Source organism: Chiroxiphia lanceolata, chromosome 19 (genome assembly GCF_009829145.1).
Source record: "Chiroxiphia lanceolata isolate bChiLan1 chromosome 19, bChiLan1.pri, whole genome shotgun sequence".
Classification (NCBI taxonomy): domain Eukaryota; kingdom Metazoa; phylum Chordata; class Aves; order Passeriformes; family Pipridae; genus Chiroxiphia; species Chiroxiphia lanceolata.
In genome coordinates, this window is record NC_045655.1 from 4,334,353 (window position 1) to 4,351,727 (window position 17,375).

Genomic DNA, 17,375 nt, shown 5'->3' on the forward strand with positions numbered 1-17,375 from the left:
TGGTTCCAGTGTTGTTACTGTGTTTGTAACTTGTCTGAAGAGGCAGAGCGTGGCCCTCAGTACCCACCTGCTTAAATGGGTTGTGAACCCTCGGATGAAGGAGCAGAAGTGGAGTTATGAGACTTGCACAGTGTCTGTAAGTGTCTCTGGAGGTGCTCAGGTGGATGGTAACTAAATTCTGAACTCCTTTTCGTGTTTTTCAGCTCTGAAAAGATCTTTTGAGGTCGAGGAGGTAGATCAGTCTTCGAATTCCTCCACCCCACAAAGACGGGCCCCGAACACCCTCCTCAGGTCCACCGTGTCCAGCTCCACGCAGAAGTTTCAGGAACTCGGCGCCAGGAATTCGGAGCCGTCCGCCCGACATGCAGAGCCCACAGTCCAAAGATCACCCAAGCCCCCTCTGAGGAGAGTGGAGCTCTCTGGACCCAAACTGCCCGAGCCAGTGTCCAGAAGAACAGAAATCTCCATTGACATCTCATCCAAACAGGTGGAGAACTCCACCTCAGGGTTGTCAAGGTTTGGCCTCAAACGAGCAGATGTGCTGGGTCACAAACCCCCCGAGCCCACCCCAAGGAGGACTGAGATCACCCTCGGCAAGCCCCAGGAGCCGGGTCTCCGGAGGGTGGAGGCACCGGCATCAAAGATCCCGGAGATGCCGCAGCGAAGAGCTGAGACAGCCAGCGCTCCCGCGCCTGACACGGCCACCAAGCGCGTGGAAATCCAGGTGGCAAAGGCTGCTGAGGTCTCAGCCCCACCAGCACGGCAGGTGGAGAGCTCAGAGCCTCCCCTGCCCGCCCAGCCTCCCCAGGCAGAGCCAAAGCTGCAGCCGGTGCCGATGGAGAGCCCACCAAAGAGAGAAGAAGGTGAGTAGAGCTCTGGGCAGCTGCTGGGGTGAGACCCTGGCTGGTACCTGCCACAGGTCCCCATGCAGAGCTGCCAAGCACTGTGTGCTGCTCTGTCAGCTCTGCTGGTGACGCCTTTCGAGGCTCTTGGGTCTGTGCTCAGATGTGTCTACATGCATAGCTGTTGTCCTGGGGTTTATCCTGGCTGAAAGAGCTGTCAGTTTGAATAAGTAATGCCATCAAGCCTATAAGGAAAGAAAAGAGAAAAGGCTAAAAGCCCGGGTGCTTGCAGAAAAAGACAGTTCTACCAGCTCAGGCCCTGTGTGCAGACCCACCCACCCACCCAGCATCCTGGAAAGGCTCTGGGGTGCAGGAGGGGCGGGGGCTGTGGAAGCGTTGTTGAGATGGCTCGTTGTTTAGTGTTGTTGCTTATGGTTGTGGGGCAGAAACCGCCTCTTCATTAGCAGGAGTCAGGGTTTTATTGACCTTGGAGCCGAAGTCTAATAACATCATGGACCAGAGCCACTATTAAACTGGAGCCCTGGCTTATATTAGCTCTATCTTGTTTTCAATTAATCCCGTATTAAAGCCATCTTCCCTCCCCCGCCAGCCGTCATTTATTCTCCCGAATGTTTAGGAGATTTTTTTTTTTCCTCCTCTGACCTGTTAATTATTTTTCCGTTCCCCATCACCCACAAGCTCTGTCCTGGGAGGGATGCAAGGCACCACCTCCCCTCCCCACCCCATGCATTTCCCCAGGGGCTGTGGATGATGTGGTCCCTCCCCGGACCTGGGAGGTCTGTGCCTGGCCCCAGAGCTGGGCCGCGTGCCCTTGTCTCACCCCACCATGGGTTGGTCCTCTGTCCTGCTCCATCCCCTCTCCCTGGGTGCAGCCCTGCAGTCAGAGGGCAGTACAGGGTCTGTGGAGAGGGCAAGTTTTGGTGTGGGCAGGGTCTGAAATCAAATCAGGAGTCAGCAGTGGAGCTGATATCAAACCCACGGGACTCAAGTGGGTTTCTCTCACTGTGTGTGGCTTAGGCGTGGCTTTTCTGAGCTGGGTTTTAAAGAGTGCATCAACACCTGCAGCAGGTTGCAGGTTAGTCCATCTCCAGCTGGGCATGGCTGGGCTCTGAGCCCCAGTCCAAGGATAGGGTTTGGCTGAGCCTCCCCTTTTTGTCCCCAACTGCCATGTGTGTGGTGCCCAGGAGGCTCATCTTCCCCCATGGGTGGGTGCTCAGCCTTGTCCTAATGGGTCCTGGGCTGCTCTGAGCTTCCCAGGCTTTGAACTGAGGATGGCTGGGCACTTTAAGAGCAGAAGACCATCTAAAGCTGCTGAATCCTCCAGCTGCCCTGGGCAGGGGGAGAGGGAGAACAGCTGCTGGGATGAGTGTTACCCATGAGCCCAGCTGTCTGGAGTCTGCCTTGCAGCATGAGCCAGCCTTGGTCCTGGTACAAAAGGGGCTTTCAGTCCAAATGTCTCCAAAAGTCACAGAATCACAGAATGGTTTGGCTTGGCAGGGACCTTAAAGATCTAGTTCCAACTCCACTGCCATGAAGAGCCAGGAGACAAAGTTGTGGGTTGTGAGGGCTCTGTCTCCTTTTCCCTCTGTGTCAGCATGAGTCCACAGACCAGAGTCACTGCCAGAGCAATTGTCCCCTTCCTTATCTCCACCTCCTCCATTGCCATCACTTGAGGTTGCCTGAGTTTGCTCTCACACAGGACCCCATTTTGGGGTGCTCCTTCCCTTGTGGTCCACAAAACCCACCCTGAGGTGATGCTGGGTGGGTGGATGGCATCTCTCCTTGTTGCTGGTGTAAGCACACAGGGGGATTTGGGGAGGCTGCACAGGGACCCTCAGGATGTCCCATGGATGGGTGCAGGCATGTTGCCAACGCTCACCAGCTCCACTGCAGCTCTGGCCCCATCACAACCCCCAGAGTGAAAATGCTGGCTCTCTGATGTCTGCAGCAGAGACAACACATGGCAAGTCCTTCTCCCGGTGTTTGGGTCACCCAAGAGGTGCTCCCCTGGCAGTGGACGACCCTCAGTCCTGTTGCTCAGTTGCTGTCCAATGCAAACAGCTGAGCAGGGGGTGCAGGCAGCTGCCTCCAGCTGCCCTCAGTGCTGTGCTGGGACTTGCCTTCCCCAGCTGTCAGGCTCAGCTGCCTTGCCCTCAACCCCTTGTCCCACTGCTGAAGGTATGCAGGAGAGCATGTTGTGCAGGAAGAGGCTGGTTGGAGGAGAAGAGCAGTCACAGAGAGCTTGGCAGTTCAGAACAAACCGCAAAGGAAAGGAGTAATTATAGCCCTGAACTTCATTAAGGCGGTGTGGCTGCTGGTGTGGGCTGAGCCTGCTCTGGAGCCATGGTTCCCAAGGTGGGAGGAGGGCAGGAGATGTCTAGATGGGGCAAAAAATATTTTTCCCTGTCCCTGTTCTTCCTCTCTGAGTCACTGTGCTCTCCTGCACTCCCAGGAGAGTACTGGCTTCGCTTCTGCTGGTGTAACATTGAGTTGGGCCATTGGTGACAGGGAGGTGGGACATGGTACCCATCACAGTGTGATGTCCCACTGCACTGGCATCCTGGGCAAAGCTGGAGTTTGTGTCTCTGAAGTGGCTGGTGCTCCCAGCTGGGACAAGGAAAGGTGATGGGATGACCAGGAGATGTGGATTGCTATAGCTGGAGTTGTCCAGAGAAATCTGAGCTGGGCTGTGCAGTGGGTGTGGGCAAGGGCAGAACATGCAGAGGGCAGAAAGAGGCACAAGCAACTAAAACCAGACATAGCAAGGTGAAGGGAAGGGCTGTTTCTGAACCCGCAGCCTCAGGCACTGTGGGAGGCTGCCTTTGCTATGCAGGACTTACCAAATCTTCATATCCAAATATGACTGCCCGTGGGTGGTGGTGACCTCTGCCGAGCTCCTGCCGTGGGCAGCAGTTCACTCCCAGTCCCGGGGCACTGGCCCAGGATGGAGCTGGCAGACAAGGATGTTCCTCTCCTGTGCTGACAGGGCAGGTCTGAGCAGGGTGTGTGGTGCCTGTGCCAGCGTGGCAGGAGCTGGTGTCTCCCTGTAAGGAGAGGATCAGGGAATCATTGTGGGAGCAGCAGTGCTTCATCCAGAGACATCTGCCAGCCCTTCATAAAGGAGAGATCTTGAGGGGTCCTCGTGAGCTGGCTGAGGGACAGGCAAACCCTCAGGAAGAGCCACGTTGAGTCTATCTTAGCTAATCCTCCCATGTCCTCCTGCCTCAGCATCCCCTTCCACTGGTGCCTCCTGTCACTGATGCTGACGTTGTGTGGCTGAACATGCTGGTCTTCTGTTGTTCCTCATGCCTTGCAACATGGTGCTGGTCAGGCTTGGAGAGGGGGGAAGGCATTGTGTGTCCCAGAAAGGTTAATGTTTTCCATTTTGGTTTAACAGTCTGTCTCGGCTCCTCCCACATCCGAACCTGTTTGTATTTGAGGTGAAGGCTCGGTTCTGGGATCCCGGGTGATGGATTGGAAGAAATCCTAGATGAGAAGTGAAAGCTGGTTTGATCTGGTGATCCTATTTATCTCCACACAAGCTGCTGTGGGTGCCCAGGCCTTGAGAACAGCATGCAGCCAGCAAGGCAGGCTCTGCCCCACAGCACTGCTGCCTGCTCCTGCCCAGTGGTCCTTTCTGGATGCTCTGGAGCTTATTTAGGTACATCAAGGCAGATACAATGAATAACAGGAACATTTACCTTAAACAGGGACGTGACCTTCCTCTGCAATAGCTGTGGGATGTGTAGAACAGTCTGAACCACCTCTGAGCTTTCAACTTGGTTGGAATCTTTGTCCTGTCGCTGCCTAATGCTGCACTTTGGGACAGCTACACAAGGTGCCAGTTGCCTCTTAAAAGGCAGCAGGGCCCCCTTTCTTATTTTTGCTGCAGAACAAGCAGGGTGATATCAGGATAGTGAAGTAATTCAGCTGTTTCACTCTTTTTTCCAGCTTGAACCCTTATGGAAAGAACTCCCTTAGAGTTGAGCTAAAATTAAAGCAATAAAAAAGTACTTAAAAAAAAAAACCACCAGAGGGAAACTTTGATATCTACTGAGATCCTAGTGTAAGCCAGGGGCCCGTTGCTCTGTGCTAGGAAGCTGTGGTGGGGGATGCAGCCCAGAGCCCCCCCAGCCTCAAGGCTCCATCCTACCATGGACACCCAACAAGCCCTGGGGTGACTTTTCTTCTGTGCTGTCCTCCAAGAGTGACACCAAGTGTGGGTCTGCTGGGCTGGAGCTGGGTTAGAGGGATTTGGACAACTATTAACATAGTGAGAAGCTTTCCGGGATGAAGAGCTGAGTGGAGATGCAGTGAGTCACCATTTCCAACTCCCAGAGCTGCACTGCTTTTTAGCTGTACAAAGAGATTAAAGCTGTAGGGAAATGTTTCCTTAAAACCAGCTGACAGATTTGGGCTAGATTACTGGTAGTCTTTTTTTGTTCTTGTTATTATTTTTAATGGGAAAGTGCGTGCAGCCCGAGATACCAAATGGAGGGGCTGAGTGGGAAAGGCAGAGTCCCAGTTTTTGAACTCAGGTGCCAAAAATGAGATAATCTGGAAAAATCTAGACCTGCAGCGCCAGTGACTTGGGAGGAAGGAGCGGGAGCACGTGTGGGGGAGATGATCATGTCCCATCAAGGAGGCTCTGCCTGATCCAGGACGCCACGTGCGTGGTCTCCTGCCTGCACGGGGAGAGGGGGGGCCTGGCTCTGCCTGCTCCCCCCTCCCACCTTGTGCTCTGTCCCTGGCTGTGCAGGGAGCCACCCTCATTTTGGGATGTATTCTGGGCACTGAGGATGCCAGGAAGGAGGCCAGGTGATGTAGTTGTGGTGGTACTTGTGCTGCACATCCTTGCCTCCCAGGAATGTTGTTCCCAAACTCATTATGTTCATCTCTGGTCACATTGGCATTCACGTGTCCCCTGCTTTGCGTGGGCACAGTTTATGTGGATACTGTCATGGTCCCACGTGGATGCTCCACCCTGGGCAGTGAGCCTGCCCGCCTCCAGGCTCCAGTACAGCCAGCCAGGAGAATTGGTTTGCCTTGTTGGAAGTCCCTGAAGGCCCAAAGGAAAAGCAGTGATCTCCCCAGTTCAGCTTCATTATGTAAAGGAATAGTTTCCCATAGGAAACATTACAGTTCCCACTTCCCTTCCCTGCCACACGTGATTTAGGACCAGGAGAGGGTGAAGCTGTGGATGCTGCATCCAGCTCTGGGGTTCCCAACATAAGAAGGACGTGGATCTGCTGGAGCAGGTCCAGAGGAAGCCACAAAGATGCTCCAAGGGCTGGAGCCCCTCTGCTCTGGCACAGGCTGGGAGAGCTGGGGGTGTTCAGCCTGGAGAAGAGAAGGCTCAGAGGAGACCTGAGAGCCCCTTCTAGGGCCTAAAAGGGTTCCAAGAGAGCTGGAGAGGGACTGTGGACAAGGGCCTGGAGTAACAGGAGAGGGGGGAATGGATTCCCACTGCCAGAGGGCAGGGTTAGATGGGATATTGAGAAGAAATTCTCCACTGTGCAGGTGATGAGGTGTGGGAACAGGTTGCCCAGAGAATCTGTGGCTGCCCCATCCCTAGAAGTGTTCAAGGCCAGGTCGGATGGAGTTTGCAGCAACCTGGGATAGTGGAAGGTGTCGCTGCCCATGGCAGGGGGTGAGACTGGATGGTCCATAAGGTCCCTTCCAAACCAGTCTGTGATTCTTTGCCAAGCTGCAGAGTCATCCTGGCCGTGGGCTTGGTGACCTGGCAGGCCTCTTCCCTAGGTGGGTTGGGTCTGTGGGTGAGGTTGGGGAATCCACGTCATCTCCTCCTGAACCTGGCAGGAAGCATCTGTGGGTGAACATGTCTCTGTGGAGGTCAAAGCCTCCTGTTCCAGGCAGAAGGTGACCAAGTGCATTGCATCTGGAGTGCTGGCTGGCTGCAGGCTCGTGGGGTCTGTGCTTGGGGTGTGAGCCCTGTGCAGCCTCAGGACCCTCTGGCTCTGCACCTTCTGTGCCTGCAAACCAGGGCAGCCCCTGGGCAGAGGTGCCTTTGCTGGCTGAGAAACAGGGGTGAGCGTTCCCGCCTGCTGTGGGGTTTGTGTTCATCTAAGTGGTGCTGAAAGGCGACGGGAGATACAGCCCTGGCTGAGGGTGGTGTGCAGGAACCAGACCCAAGAGTTTCTCTGTTTATCTTGTGGTATTTGCATGTCTGGAGCCCATGGCAGTCGTGCTGGGGAACATGCTCCCCACCCACCAGCTCCTTTGGCATCTCCAAGATTTCTCACATTAAAGTTAATCATCCTAGAGGCTGATAAGGCAAATAAAATCCGTTATCTTGACCAAGATAAAACAAAGAGTTTGCTTTGATCTCCCTCAGTAAGGCCTGGCCGCTCATTTTGTGACTGCTCTGCTGTCTGCCTGGGGAGGGAAGCGATGGCAATGGTGATGAACCTTCTGTAATTAAGAAATCATTTTCTTTTAAGCTATTTCTAGACCTCTGTCCCTGTCTGAGATGTTTCTGTTGGCCATCAGTTGAAGGGACACCATAGGCTGGGTGCAGTGCCAACTCCATAAACTGTGTCACAGGACTCGAGGAACTGAATTGAGATTAGAGAGAGATAACTTTGTTTTGAGAAGATCAAACGTTGTCGTGAGCAAAAAAGACGAGTTGACAGCAAGCCAGTTGTGTTCTTGACTCCTCCAGTTCTTGACTCCTCCAGCAAACAAACAGACACAGAGACACTTTTGCATTGTCCAAGATGCCGTGATGAAGCTGAAGTGAACGTGGCTATAAATGGGAAAAGCAGCTGGTCTTGGATTGCAGCCTGTGCTCAGACTTCTTTGGGCCCAATTTTTCTTACATCTGTTACAGGTTTTAAAGGAGGGATGTGGGGAGAGAGCCTTTGGGTTGGTTAAATTTGGGTTACTTTTTTCATTGCTCTTCTGAATGGGTCTCTGCACAAAAAGTTCCCTGGGTTTCTGTAGGATCACACACATCAATATTTTACCCTCTTGAGTGGTTCTGGTTTGTTTTGGCATGAAGATAGCACCGGACATACTGAGGGACAAAGCTGCACCGAAGGGTCTGGCCCAAAACGTTTTGCAAACAACAGAACTTTGCAGATGTTTATGCATTTATGAAAAGCAAATAATTTTAGAAAAGCCATCTAAGGTTGCTGTGCCAGCCCAGGAGTGACAGCGTGGGGATTTTGGGTTGCTTGGCTTGTACTGCGGTTTCTTCTGTGTGGAAGCAGTGGGTTGGTTTTTGCATAGCGAAATGAAGAATGGCTGAAACAAAGCATCTTGCAGCACCTTGAAGTTCAAAGGTTGATGGTGCCCTAGCAAATATTAGCATAACCTTGGATTTATGTTTAGCTTTTCAACCCTTGAGATGGTATCTGAGTTGGGGGATCTTACCAGCCCCTGGGTATTCTCTGAGTTCTGGCTCTGCAGAGGCTTTCCGTGGTGCAGCTTTAGTGTGGTCCCTGGCTTATGTTTCTGAGGGGTACAAAAATATTTAGTGGAAACTGAGCACGTCCTTTTGTCTTTCTGTGTATTCAATCTTCATCCATCTATGAGCAAGACTTTTGCAGAGAATACTCCCAGTGGATCCCATGCACATGGCTTCATCCATCCATGGCATTCACCCTGTCTTGTCTGAGATGTCTGCACTTGAGCTAATCATCTGGATGTCTGCCTCAAGCTGGTGGAAATTATGTCCTCAAAGGGTTTATTTTTCTCTGCTGAACGTAAAGAGAGCTTATGGGATTGGTTTGCTGGAGATGTCTCTGTTTGGGTGAGAAAAACTTTACCCTCCTGTATTATTCCCAGAATCAGAGATGGAGGTGAAAAGGGATCTTGCAGCAGAACAGAACTGTGCCACCCACTAATCCCTTGTTATCAACAGTGCTTGACAGCCCCCCAGCAAACCTGCTCCCCTTGGGTCAGGTTGTTTTATTGCTGCGGACGATCGTTTATTTAAGTTCGTGGGTCAGACTGTCTTTGATGCTTATCGAGAGTACTTTTAACTTTTTATGGCAGTTCTGCCTTCTCCCCTTTCCTCCTCTCTTGCTGCACATGGACTAGGACAGACATTCCTTCCTTCTTTCAAAAAAAAGCTTGGTTTGGGGAGATCTGAGAAAGAAGATTAGATGGGAATCCAAAAGGATGTGGTTCCTAGGAGGAGAGGGCAGTGATAAAAGTTAATGATACATAAGCTCTTGTAAGGAGCTTTCTCAGTTACAGCTGTGTAAGCTCATGAGTCTTAAATTGTAGGGCATTGCTTTCAACTCCAGCATGAATGCACCTGGGGTGTATTGCATGTGGGATAGATAGATCTGGAGGGACATCACAGGGATTGCCCTACCCGGTTGGACTGGAGCCCCTGCCTGTGTTTTCTTCCCCTGTGTGTTTTGATTCTGGAGGGGAATTTCTGTTTACTCTTCATGTTTACTCATTTTTGTTTGCTCTGATCTGGGAGGCTGCTAGTAGAAAGCATCAGCTTTCTACTGATGCACCAACGTGGTGTGATCTGAACCCTCCTCTGCAGCTCTGGTACATGGAGGTACAGGATGAGTCCCTGGTTACAGTCTCTGAAGCTACGAATGTGCAGCTCATGCCCCATCACATGCAAGATGCACTGAGGGCATTCACTGGCAACCCCCATCTGTAGTGGAAATGAGTCCATGGACCAAGAGCCAGAAAAACACTGAGAAGTTGGCAAAAATTCGTCTGGCAGGAGAGCCCGGTTGTGTTCCTGTCTTTGCTGTCCACTTGTTCACTGTCCTGGAGGAATCCCAGTACCCACTCCACTTTCTCCTTTTGTAACAAGGAGCTGGTGAACGTGGCAAGATATCTGGATTTTGGTCCTTCTGTCAGGTCCTTTCTTCATCCAGGTTCAGCTGGTGATAAGGATATTGCTGGACTTGGTCACAGAGGTGCAGTGGGATCATGCAGGGTGGGAGAAGCTGCTCTGCCCAGGTCACTGGAGTGGCTCTACAAAGAGAGAAGTCCTCATCTGTCCAGGAGAAGAGGGAGGGTATCAGATGGTTTCTGTATCAAAACTTTCTCCACTCTACCCTGCTTTCCCCTAAATTTGAAAAACCCATAGTTTGGAGAGGAAAAAAGGATTTGGAAGGCAAACTTTGGATGTGTCCCAGGGAGCAGATATGGGATGGATGTTGCCTCCTGATTGGAGGCTGCTGGCACTGAGGGAGGTAGAGCAGGCACTGGTGGGGTGTTTGGATGCTCTTTGCCTCATGTCCTCTTCCCCTGCTTCCATGTGGTGCAGATAGCATGGAGAATGGAGATTACCTTGGAGTTGTCCAGATATGTCCTGGGAAAAAGGAGTAGATGTGAGCAGCTTTTCTGATAAAACATAATTGTTTAGACAAACTCTGGCTGAACTTGCTTCCTCCTGCATCCCAGCAGGCAGATAAATGGGGTGGAAGTGGGAGGCCGAGTTCACAGGCTGCTGAGGCCCCCCTTGGGGTCACACCACCCCTGAGATCCCCTGTCCATCCATTTTGGTGGCCTTGGGGAAGACAAGAGGATGCAGTTGACTGCTGAGGATGATGCCCTGGCTTTAAGTAGTTCAGTGCTCAGAGATGTGGCAGAGACCTTGATAATGCAGTGGTGTGAGTGGTTCTGGTGGGCAGCAGTAAATCCATCCTGGTGCATCTGCAGAGGCTGGACCTTGGTTGCATGTTGCTGTGTGGGATGCAGGAGACGAATTTGCTCCAGCCCAGTTCTCTCCAAACCTGGCAGTCCTGGGCATAGGGTGGCTGGGCAAAGCCCTGCCCCTGAGAGAGATCCCTGTTAGACCTGGAAATGATGGGACAATCAGGATTTGGGTGGGATGTGGCCACTGGAGAGATGTTGTCATGCCCTGCGTGGCTGCTGCTGAGGTCTCCAGGAATTGCTTTGTGGAGTCAGATAAAATCTGAGATCCTACCGTAACACTGATGTTCCTCCCACCATCCCTCAGGGACATGGTCCTCTTTGCCCTACTTTGTGTAGTAAATAAAAGTTTATTTACAGCCCAGGAGTGCACGCCCAGAGGTTGGGAGGTGAAGGGTTCCTGCAGGGCCCTGGAGGAGCTCTGGGGTTTCCTCTCGGCTTTGTGTCTTCGGTTCCTGGGCAGAAAAGTCTTGGGAAGGAGCAGCTCTGTGGGTGGGAGCTGGGGGAAGCAGAGCCCTTTGCGTGGGCCTTGGGGCAAGGCTTTGTTTCCCTGTAATAAGGTCACAAGTGTGTGTGTCACCTGGGGCAGAGCTGAGAGGAGATAACCAGCGTGGGCTGGAGCAGCAGGGGATGGGCTGCCATCCATCTGTCTCCCCCCTTGGCTGAGGGTGACGTGAGGATGGGGCTGAGCTCCTCTGACCAGGGTCTGTGAGGTTTCCAGCTCTGCCCTGGCACTGCCCAAAATTGCCCTGTGGAGCTTCAGGGAAAGAGCATTTGGCTTCTCCGCCACTTGGACGAGTGGAAAGGGTCTCTTTGGGGTTATTTCAGCCCATGTGTGGGGCAGATTGTATATAGGACAGTCATTTGAAGAGCAAGCAAACCAAAGACGTGACTTGGGCTGCAATGAAAGAGCAAAGCTGGGAAAGCTTCAAATCATGGCTGCAGAGACAAGGGGGACATGGTTGTGGCTTTCTGCTGGGTAACAGTGTTGTGTCCCTAGGGAGGGACACAGAGAACATTGTTTTGAGTTTCTGCTTCTCCTTCTCATTTTTTAGACATGCAAAATTAATTGCTCCCTTTCATTGTCTGCAGCAATATTTGTTTTGCTGCTCTGCGGCAGCGGGGCCTGGATGGGTTTCACAAACTGAATTTTCCCTGGACAAGCCCCTCCTCTGAATTTGCACTTCCAGCTGCCAGGCCTGGTTTTAAAACAGCTTGCACCGAGGCTGAAAATATTTGAAGGGCAGAGCAATGCCTTGCAGGAAATGGCTTAAGCTTCCTGCTCCCAAGATGGTGTGAGTGTTAAAACAGAACTGGAGAAATATTAGACATCCTACATCCGGCCCGGCAGAGGAGGGTGACCCGGGGGTGATGGGATGGAAAGCCCAGACCACCCCCCACTGCTGCCTGTGCCCAGCAGCTTCCAGCAGGATGAGGGGCCCCCCCAGTCCCTCATCCCCCTGACTTTGTAGAGGGGGAAAAAATGGGCAAATTGTTTCCTGCTCCTCAGGGCTTGGCTGTGTTTTAGTTTTGTGGGAAATGTGTGGGGAGAACTGGTCAAAGGTGCGGGGCTATAGTGTCAGCAGAGTGAGTTTCCAGCAGAAAATGGGATCTGGGAAAGCACTGGTTATGACAAAGTGTCTGTATCAGTTTATCCACCACCTTTCAGCCTGAAGTGAAAGGTGAATGTCTAGGATGGATGGATCTGAGTTGGTCCCGTTTGTTTGGGGCTGGAATGGGACTTTCTGCATCTGTCAGCAAAAAACACATTGAGTTACTGACTTAATCAGAGGCAACTTAATTCTTCCAGCTCTGATGAATTCCCACTTGGTGCTGGCTGAGCACCATCTACCTGGCCAGGCAGGGAATAGCAGCTGGCTGTGCATCCAGCATGGATGGACAAGGGTGGAAGAGAAATGGGAGCATGTGTGGGGGGGAGCATGGGGAAGGGCAGGCATGAGGGGGGAGGGCAGTGGACCTGCGGGCAGGGTGGTCCTCGCTGGAGCTCTCGGGTGGGAGTCACATCTGCAGATACTATTCAACTGCCTGGGGGTTACTGCCCTGTTATGGGAAACTTCTCCAAACCCCAGTTTGTTGGCTGGAGCTTGGGGATTTAGGTAATTTTGTTCAGAATGTTATCAGTTGAGTAAAAAATACCTGAGCCATGTGGCTGGGGGTCTGCACCTGCAGTGGAGGAATGAGGTGGGGGCTGCAGGGCTGTGGGCAGAACAAGCAGGGTACAGTTCAAAGCTTGGGCTGTTCTGAGCTCACTCCTGACTTCCTCCAACAGTCACTAAGAATCATAAAATTGCTCCTAATGGAAGGAAAATGACACCAATGCTGGGACCTGAGTCCCTTTGGGAGGCGTGTTCCAGCTCCAGGAGCAGGAGCAGAGCATGTGGGTGCTCTTTGGGCGGGTGCACCATGAATGGAGCATTATGCTGTGCTCCAAGCACCCTCCTCCCAGGCTTTCCGCTTTGACCCCTTCCTTTCCTGCGCTGTTTCGTGTGGGATGGTGGGAGCCCAGGCAGCTCTGCAGCAGCGTGGGTCCAGAGGGGTAAGTTCCATCCTCAACAGGCAGGTCTGGGCATGGGGAGGTCAGATTGCTGGTGCCAACCTTTCCCCTTGGCACATAACCCCCCTAAACCCTGAGAAGTGCAGCCCTTGGGGCTCTGGATTTGGCTGAGCTGTTTGTTTTCCAAGGTTTTTTCATGGGGTGCTTTTCCCGTGAAGGCTTTGACTGGCAAACTTTGGGGAGGGGAAGATGAGGCTGATTTGAATCCCAGAAGGAGTTACAGCTGGCTGAAAGCTGTGTCTGCAACCCCCTAATCCATCAGCAGTGCCCACAGCTCTCAGACAGCGGGCTGGGGCTGGCAAAGCTGAGGGAGTGTGAGCCAGCCCTGGGGCTGCCATTGCAGGGTATTGGGAGGCAGGAGAGGAGGGGTGGGCTGCACCAGGCTGCATGGGGGGCTACAGGACTGGAGGGGCAGATACTGGGCTGTTTGGGGTCAGAATTACAGTTATTTGACTTGGAATCCTCCCCGTTTACCTACATGGCTGCCACACTGTACAGGGTCTGGGGGGTGGTCACACAGAATGTGGGACAGGGGGTGTATGTAAAAAGGCTTTGCTGTCCCAAATGGTGCTGGGTTGGAGGCTGCTTTTACCCTGTTCACCCCATCAGCTGGTGAAGCAGATACCCACACAGCATCCTCGGGTCCACAGAGCTTCAGGTGGGCTGGGAGAATGGGGGAAACTCATTGGAAAAGGAAACATCCTTCCCCAGAAGTGTCCTGGAGCCCATCAGATGGTTTAGCATCCTCAGCTTGTGCTGAGCAGCTGTGGTGGAAATGTGGGTCTGCAGGGAGGAGCGATGCTGCTGTGTAATCACTGCATGGTTGATTTATTTTTATTCTTCTTGCTGGCTGATCCTCGGCCTCCCACTCCCAGCCCTTCCCTCCGGGTGACTGTGGGCCAGTGCATCCCCACATGGGAAGTGCCCTCCTTTCCCACCTTTCCCACGGCTCCTGCAGAGGGATGGGGAGCCCTGGGGCTGCAGCAGTGGGAAGGGCACAGAAAGGTTTGGGAAGAGGTTTGGAAAGGGCTCATTGCAGGGCAGAGGGCAGTGCTTACCTTGCTGGACCACAGGTCTGTAGGGGGGCAAAGTTTGTCTTAAATCTTCCTTAAAGCTCGTCTTAAATCTGAAATGAACAGACAGTTCGAGTTTTAGCAAGTCTCTGTGAGACTCTGAGGTCCTGCCTTGCCCTGATGTGGTGTTCACTGCTCAGGAAGGGGATGGATTGGGATGGGAAGGGCAGGGATATTCATATCCATCAGATAGAGGGGGTCTGCACTGGACCTGCCTCCATCCCCCAAATGATGAATCCAGCACCCAACCTTTGCCTCAGAAGGGCACAGCTGGTTTCCTCATTGCTCTTCATCTAAAAAATAAATTTGCACCACAGCCTTTGCTTGAATGGTCCCAAACTCTGGATCTGGGGCCTTGGGGCCTTCAGTAATGCTTTTTCTTCGGGACCAAAAATGTGACTGATGGTTGATAGATCCCCAAGAGTACTTCCAGGGTTGTGGAGGGACCTGGGACCCCAAGAACATGCTGAAGTCAGCAGCACTCTCTGCTCTCAGCTTCAAGAGGGTGTCAGACATGAGAACTGTATCCTGTAGAACTGAAAACCTCAAACCTCAATGGGGCCCCGTGACCTTTAAGAGGCACAGAGTGTCACAGAGCAAAGCCTCTGCCTTTATCTGCAGATCACAGCCCGGGAAGGAGGCTCTGAGCGGCACTTGTGGGGTGATGGGGCTGTTCTGGTTTCTCTGAGTTGGTGTGTGGGAGGCAACGGGGCTGTTCTGGTTCCGTGGGGTGATGGGGATCAGCTTGGCCTCCACTCTGTGCTGGCCATGTTGAGTTGTGGCTCTAGGAAAGGGAGACAGGGCTGGAAGGACCCTTTGTGTCCTGCGGATTTGGTTTCAGGAGAGTTGCTCTGAATATATCCCACGGAAGCATCTCCTGCCACTGGACTGGAGAGTATGACCTGCTGTTACAGTGTTAGGTCTGTGGGTGCTGTAGAGCTGGGAATTGGGTTTAACAGGGCCAAACAGGTACAAATGAACCCCAAAATCAAAACACGAGCCAAGCGTGCACGGCAGGACTGAAAAAATGTTCCTTTCACTCACACCTAAAGCCAAGCTCTGCTTTATTAAAGGTGACTCTCCCCAGCGTGTGGTGGCTCCCCATGAGTGGCTTTGAGAGTTTATTCAGCAGCAGCAGCAGCTACTAATTTAGGTCTCTCCCCAGCAAATGCAGCCGTCTGCCTCCCTGGCCTCCATCACAGGTGTGTGGACACCCAGCTCTCAGTCTGAGTGCTGGTCTTCTGTCCATGTAGTAATGGGGTGGTGATGGGGACCTGCGTGCACGTGCTGAGTGCTTCATTCCCCACTTGGTGTGATTGTGCTGCAGGCCTGCCCCTAAGTGTCTCTCAGATATTGATTCTGTCCTGCAATCTCTTAGGGACCATTACAGCCTGATTGGAATTAGGTGCCCAAATACCATTTAGGATGCATGTCTTGGCTCTTCTGTGTTTCTGAACACAGCACTGCCCCACCACCCTGATGATGAAAGAGCATCAAACCCCAAGATGTGCTCTGTCGTGGGGAGTGGGATGATGGGAGTAGCTGGGGTGAGGGAGGAAGAGGCAGGATGCCCCTCCAATACCTCCTGGATATAGGGGGAGGAACTTGGAAATACTGGCACAGCTTCTTTCATGTCGTGATGGAGCCCATGGCAGGCAGACATCATGTTGCAGCTTGACTGATTCAGTAGCTGATTTGCTGTAAACACCTTCTGTGTTCAGTAGGACAAGAGGTGTTTCTCCAAAGAGCAGGTCAGGACATCACAGCTCCAGGTCTGCTGCCCCACCTTTTTCCTATTTCTCTCTGACGATTAGGCACCTTGAATCCATCCAGCCCCTCATTTAAACTCCTCCTTGAGCTACAGGATGTCCTGTGAGATTACTGAGTGCTTTAATGAGGGGCTTTCTTAGCTTGGCAGGGGCTGAGCAGACCCCAGAAGGCTCACGTGCTGGGGGAAGAGTCTGTTGCCAAGTCGTAGGAGGAATTCCCACGTTCCTGTTCCTTCCTGCTGGCTGCCAAACGCTTGTCCTGTCCACAAAAGCTGATGTATTTGGTAGGATTTAACCTTTGCTGAAAGAAGTGAATAACAGAGATCTTTTACTTTTGGTTTCTGGGTGTAAATTCACAACTCAGCGATGGTTTTGTATGCACAGCACAATTCCGTGGTGGGAAAAAATGAAGGAGAGACAGAGAGAGACTGCTTGAGTGAAGTCCTTTATAGCCATAGCTGGGAGCCTGCAGGGAAATTACCATTCCTTCCTGCCCTGATGAACCCTCAAATCAGGCTTTAGGTGCCAACCAGACCCTGTCATTTCAGTAGAAGCACAAAGGCAGCCCCGTGGGATGTGGAATGTGGGGTTTCTCACGCCCAGAGCCGCTGCAGGTCCTGCCCAGATAGACGGACACAGTCCCTGGTTTTCCCTGTCATCAAGCAAGCATGTCTATGGAGTTTCAGGGAGGGGAAATACTCTTTTTCATTGCTTCTTTTAATGCCTACAGCAGAAGACACAGCTAGCACTTTTTTTCTGCCCTGGACACTCTTTCTTTTCTGTTCTCCAGTTGGTGTCCTATGGTACAAGCTCTGGTGATTGCCACCACTCATGTAATGAGCAGCACCCAGGGCTATTGAAGTGGTATGTGAACCACAGCCTGGCTACCTCTATAGTTTGGGAAAGCTGGTTTGGGAAAGCTCCCAAACCTGGGCAAAGAAAAGAGAAAACCAGCAGGTCCAGGTACTGCTTGAATTCATTTTTCAAGGAATCAGCCATGGCCTACATTTGGGATCAGCAGGAAGGAACCGTGCACAGAGATCTCTGAAATCTCATAGTAGCCATCACACAGTTCTACCATGCTGAAGGTACTCCAGCAGATTCTTTCCTTACTTAGACCTCGATATTTGCTGGTTGAGTCCCTCTGTGATTGCAGAGCCACAGTGAGATCCAGAGAGACTTTGCTGCTCCGTGGCTGCTTGGGACAGTGAGGTGCTCCCCATCCCAGAGAAAGTCTTGAGTTGTGTCATGCTGGAGAGGGTGCAGGACTCTGGTCTCAGCTACACTTGCCATGAGCTGATGCCCCCATCACTCTGCACCCAGCAGTGAGCCAGAAGTCACCCTGACCAAGGTCAGCTGTACAGCAGGGCAGTGCGTGGCCTCCAGAAAGCTGGAATGACTCCATCTCCAGCACAACAAGATTTGGTTCTAATTAAAT

At 52.4% G+C, this 17,375-nt stretch overlaps 1 protein-coding gene across 6 annotated transcripts in view; it reads left to right on the forward strand.

Annotated features, from left to right (window-relative positions):
- The window catches only part of SEPTIN9 (septin 9), a 138,773-nt gene that overhangs the window by 81,296 nt on the left and 40,102 nt on the right, over positions 1 to 17,375 (forward strand). For all 6 annotated transcript variants that reach the window (XM_032706725.1, XM_032706730.1, XM_032706728.1 and 3 more), the window contains one exon: positions 204 to 863. In XM_032706725.1, the coding sequence (XP_032562616.1) occupies positions 204 to 863 (660 nt within the window). The remainder of the gene's footprint in view (positions 1 to 203; positions 864 to 17,375) is intronic.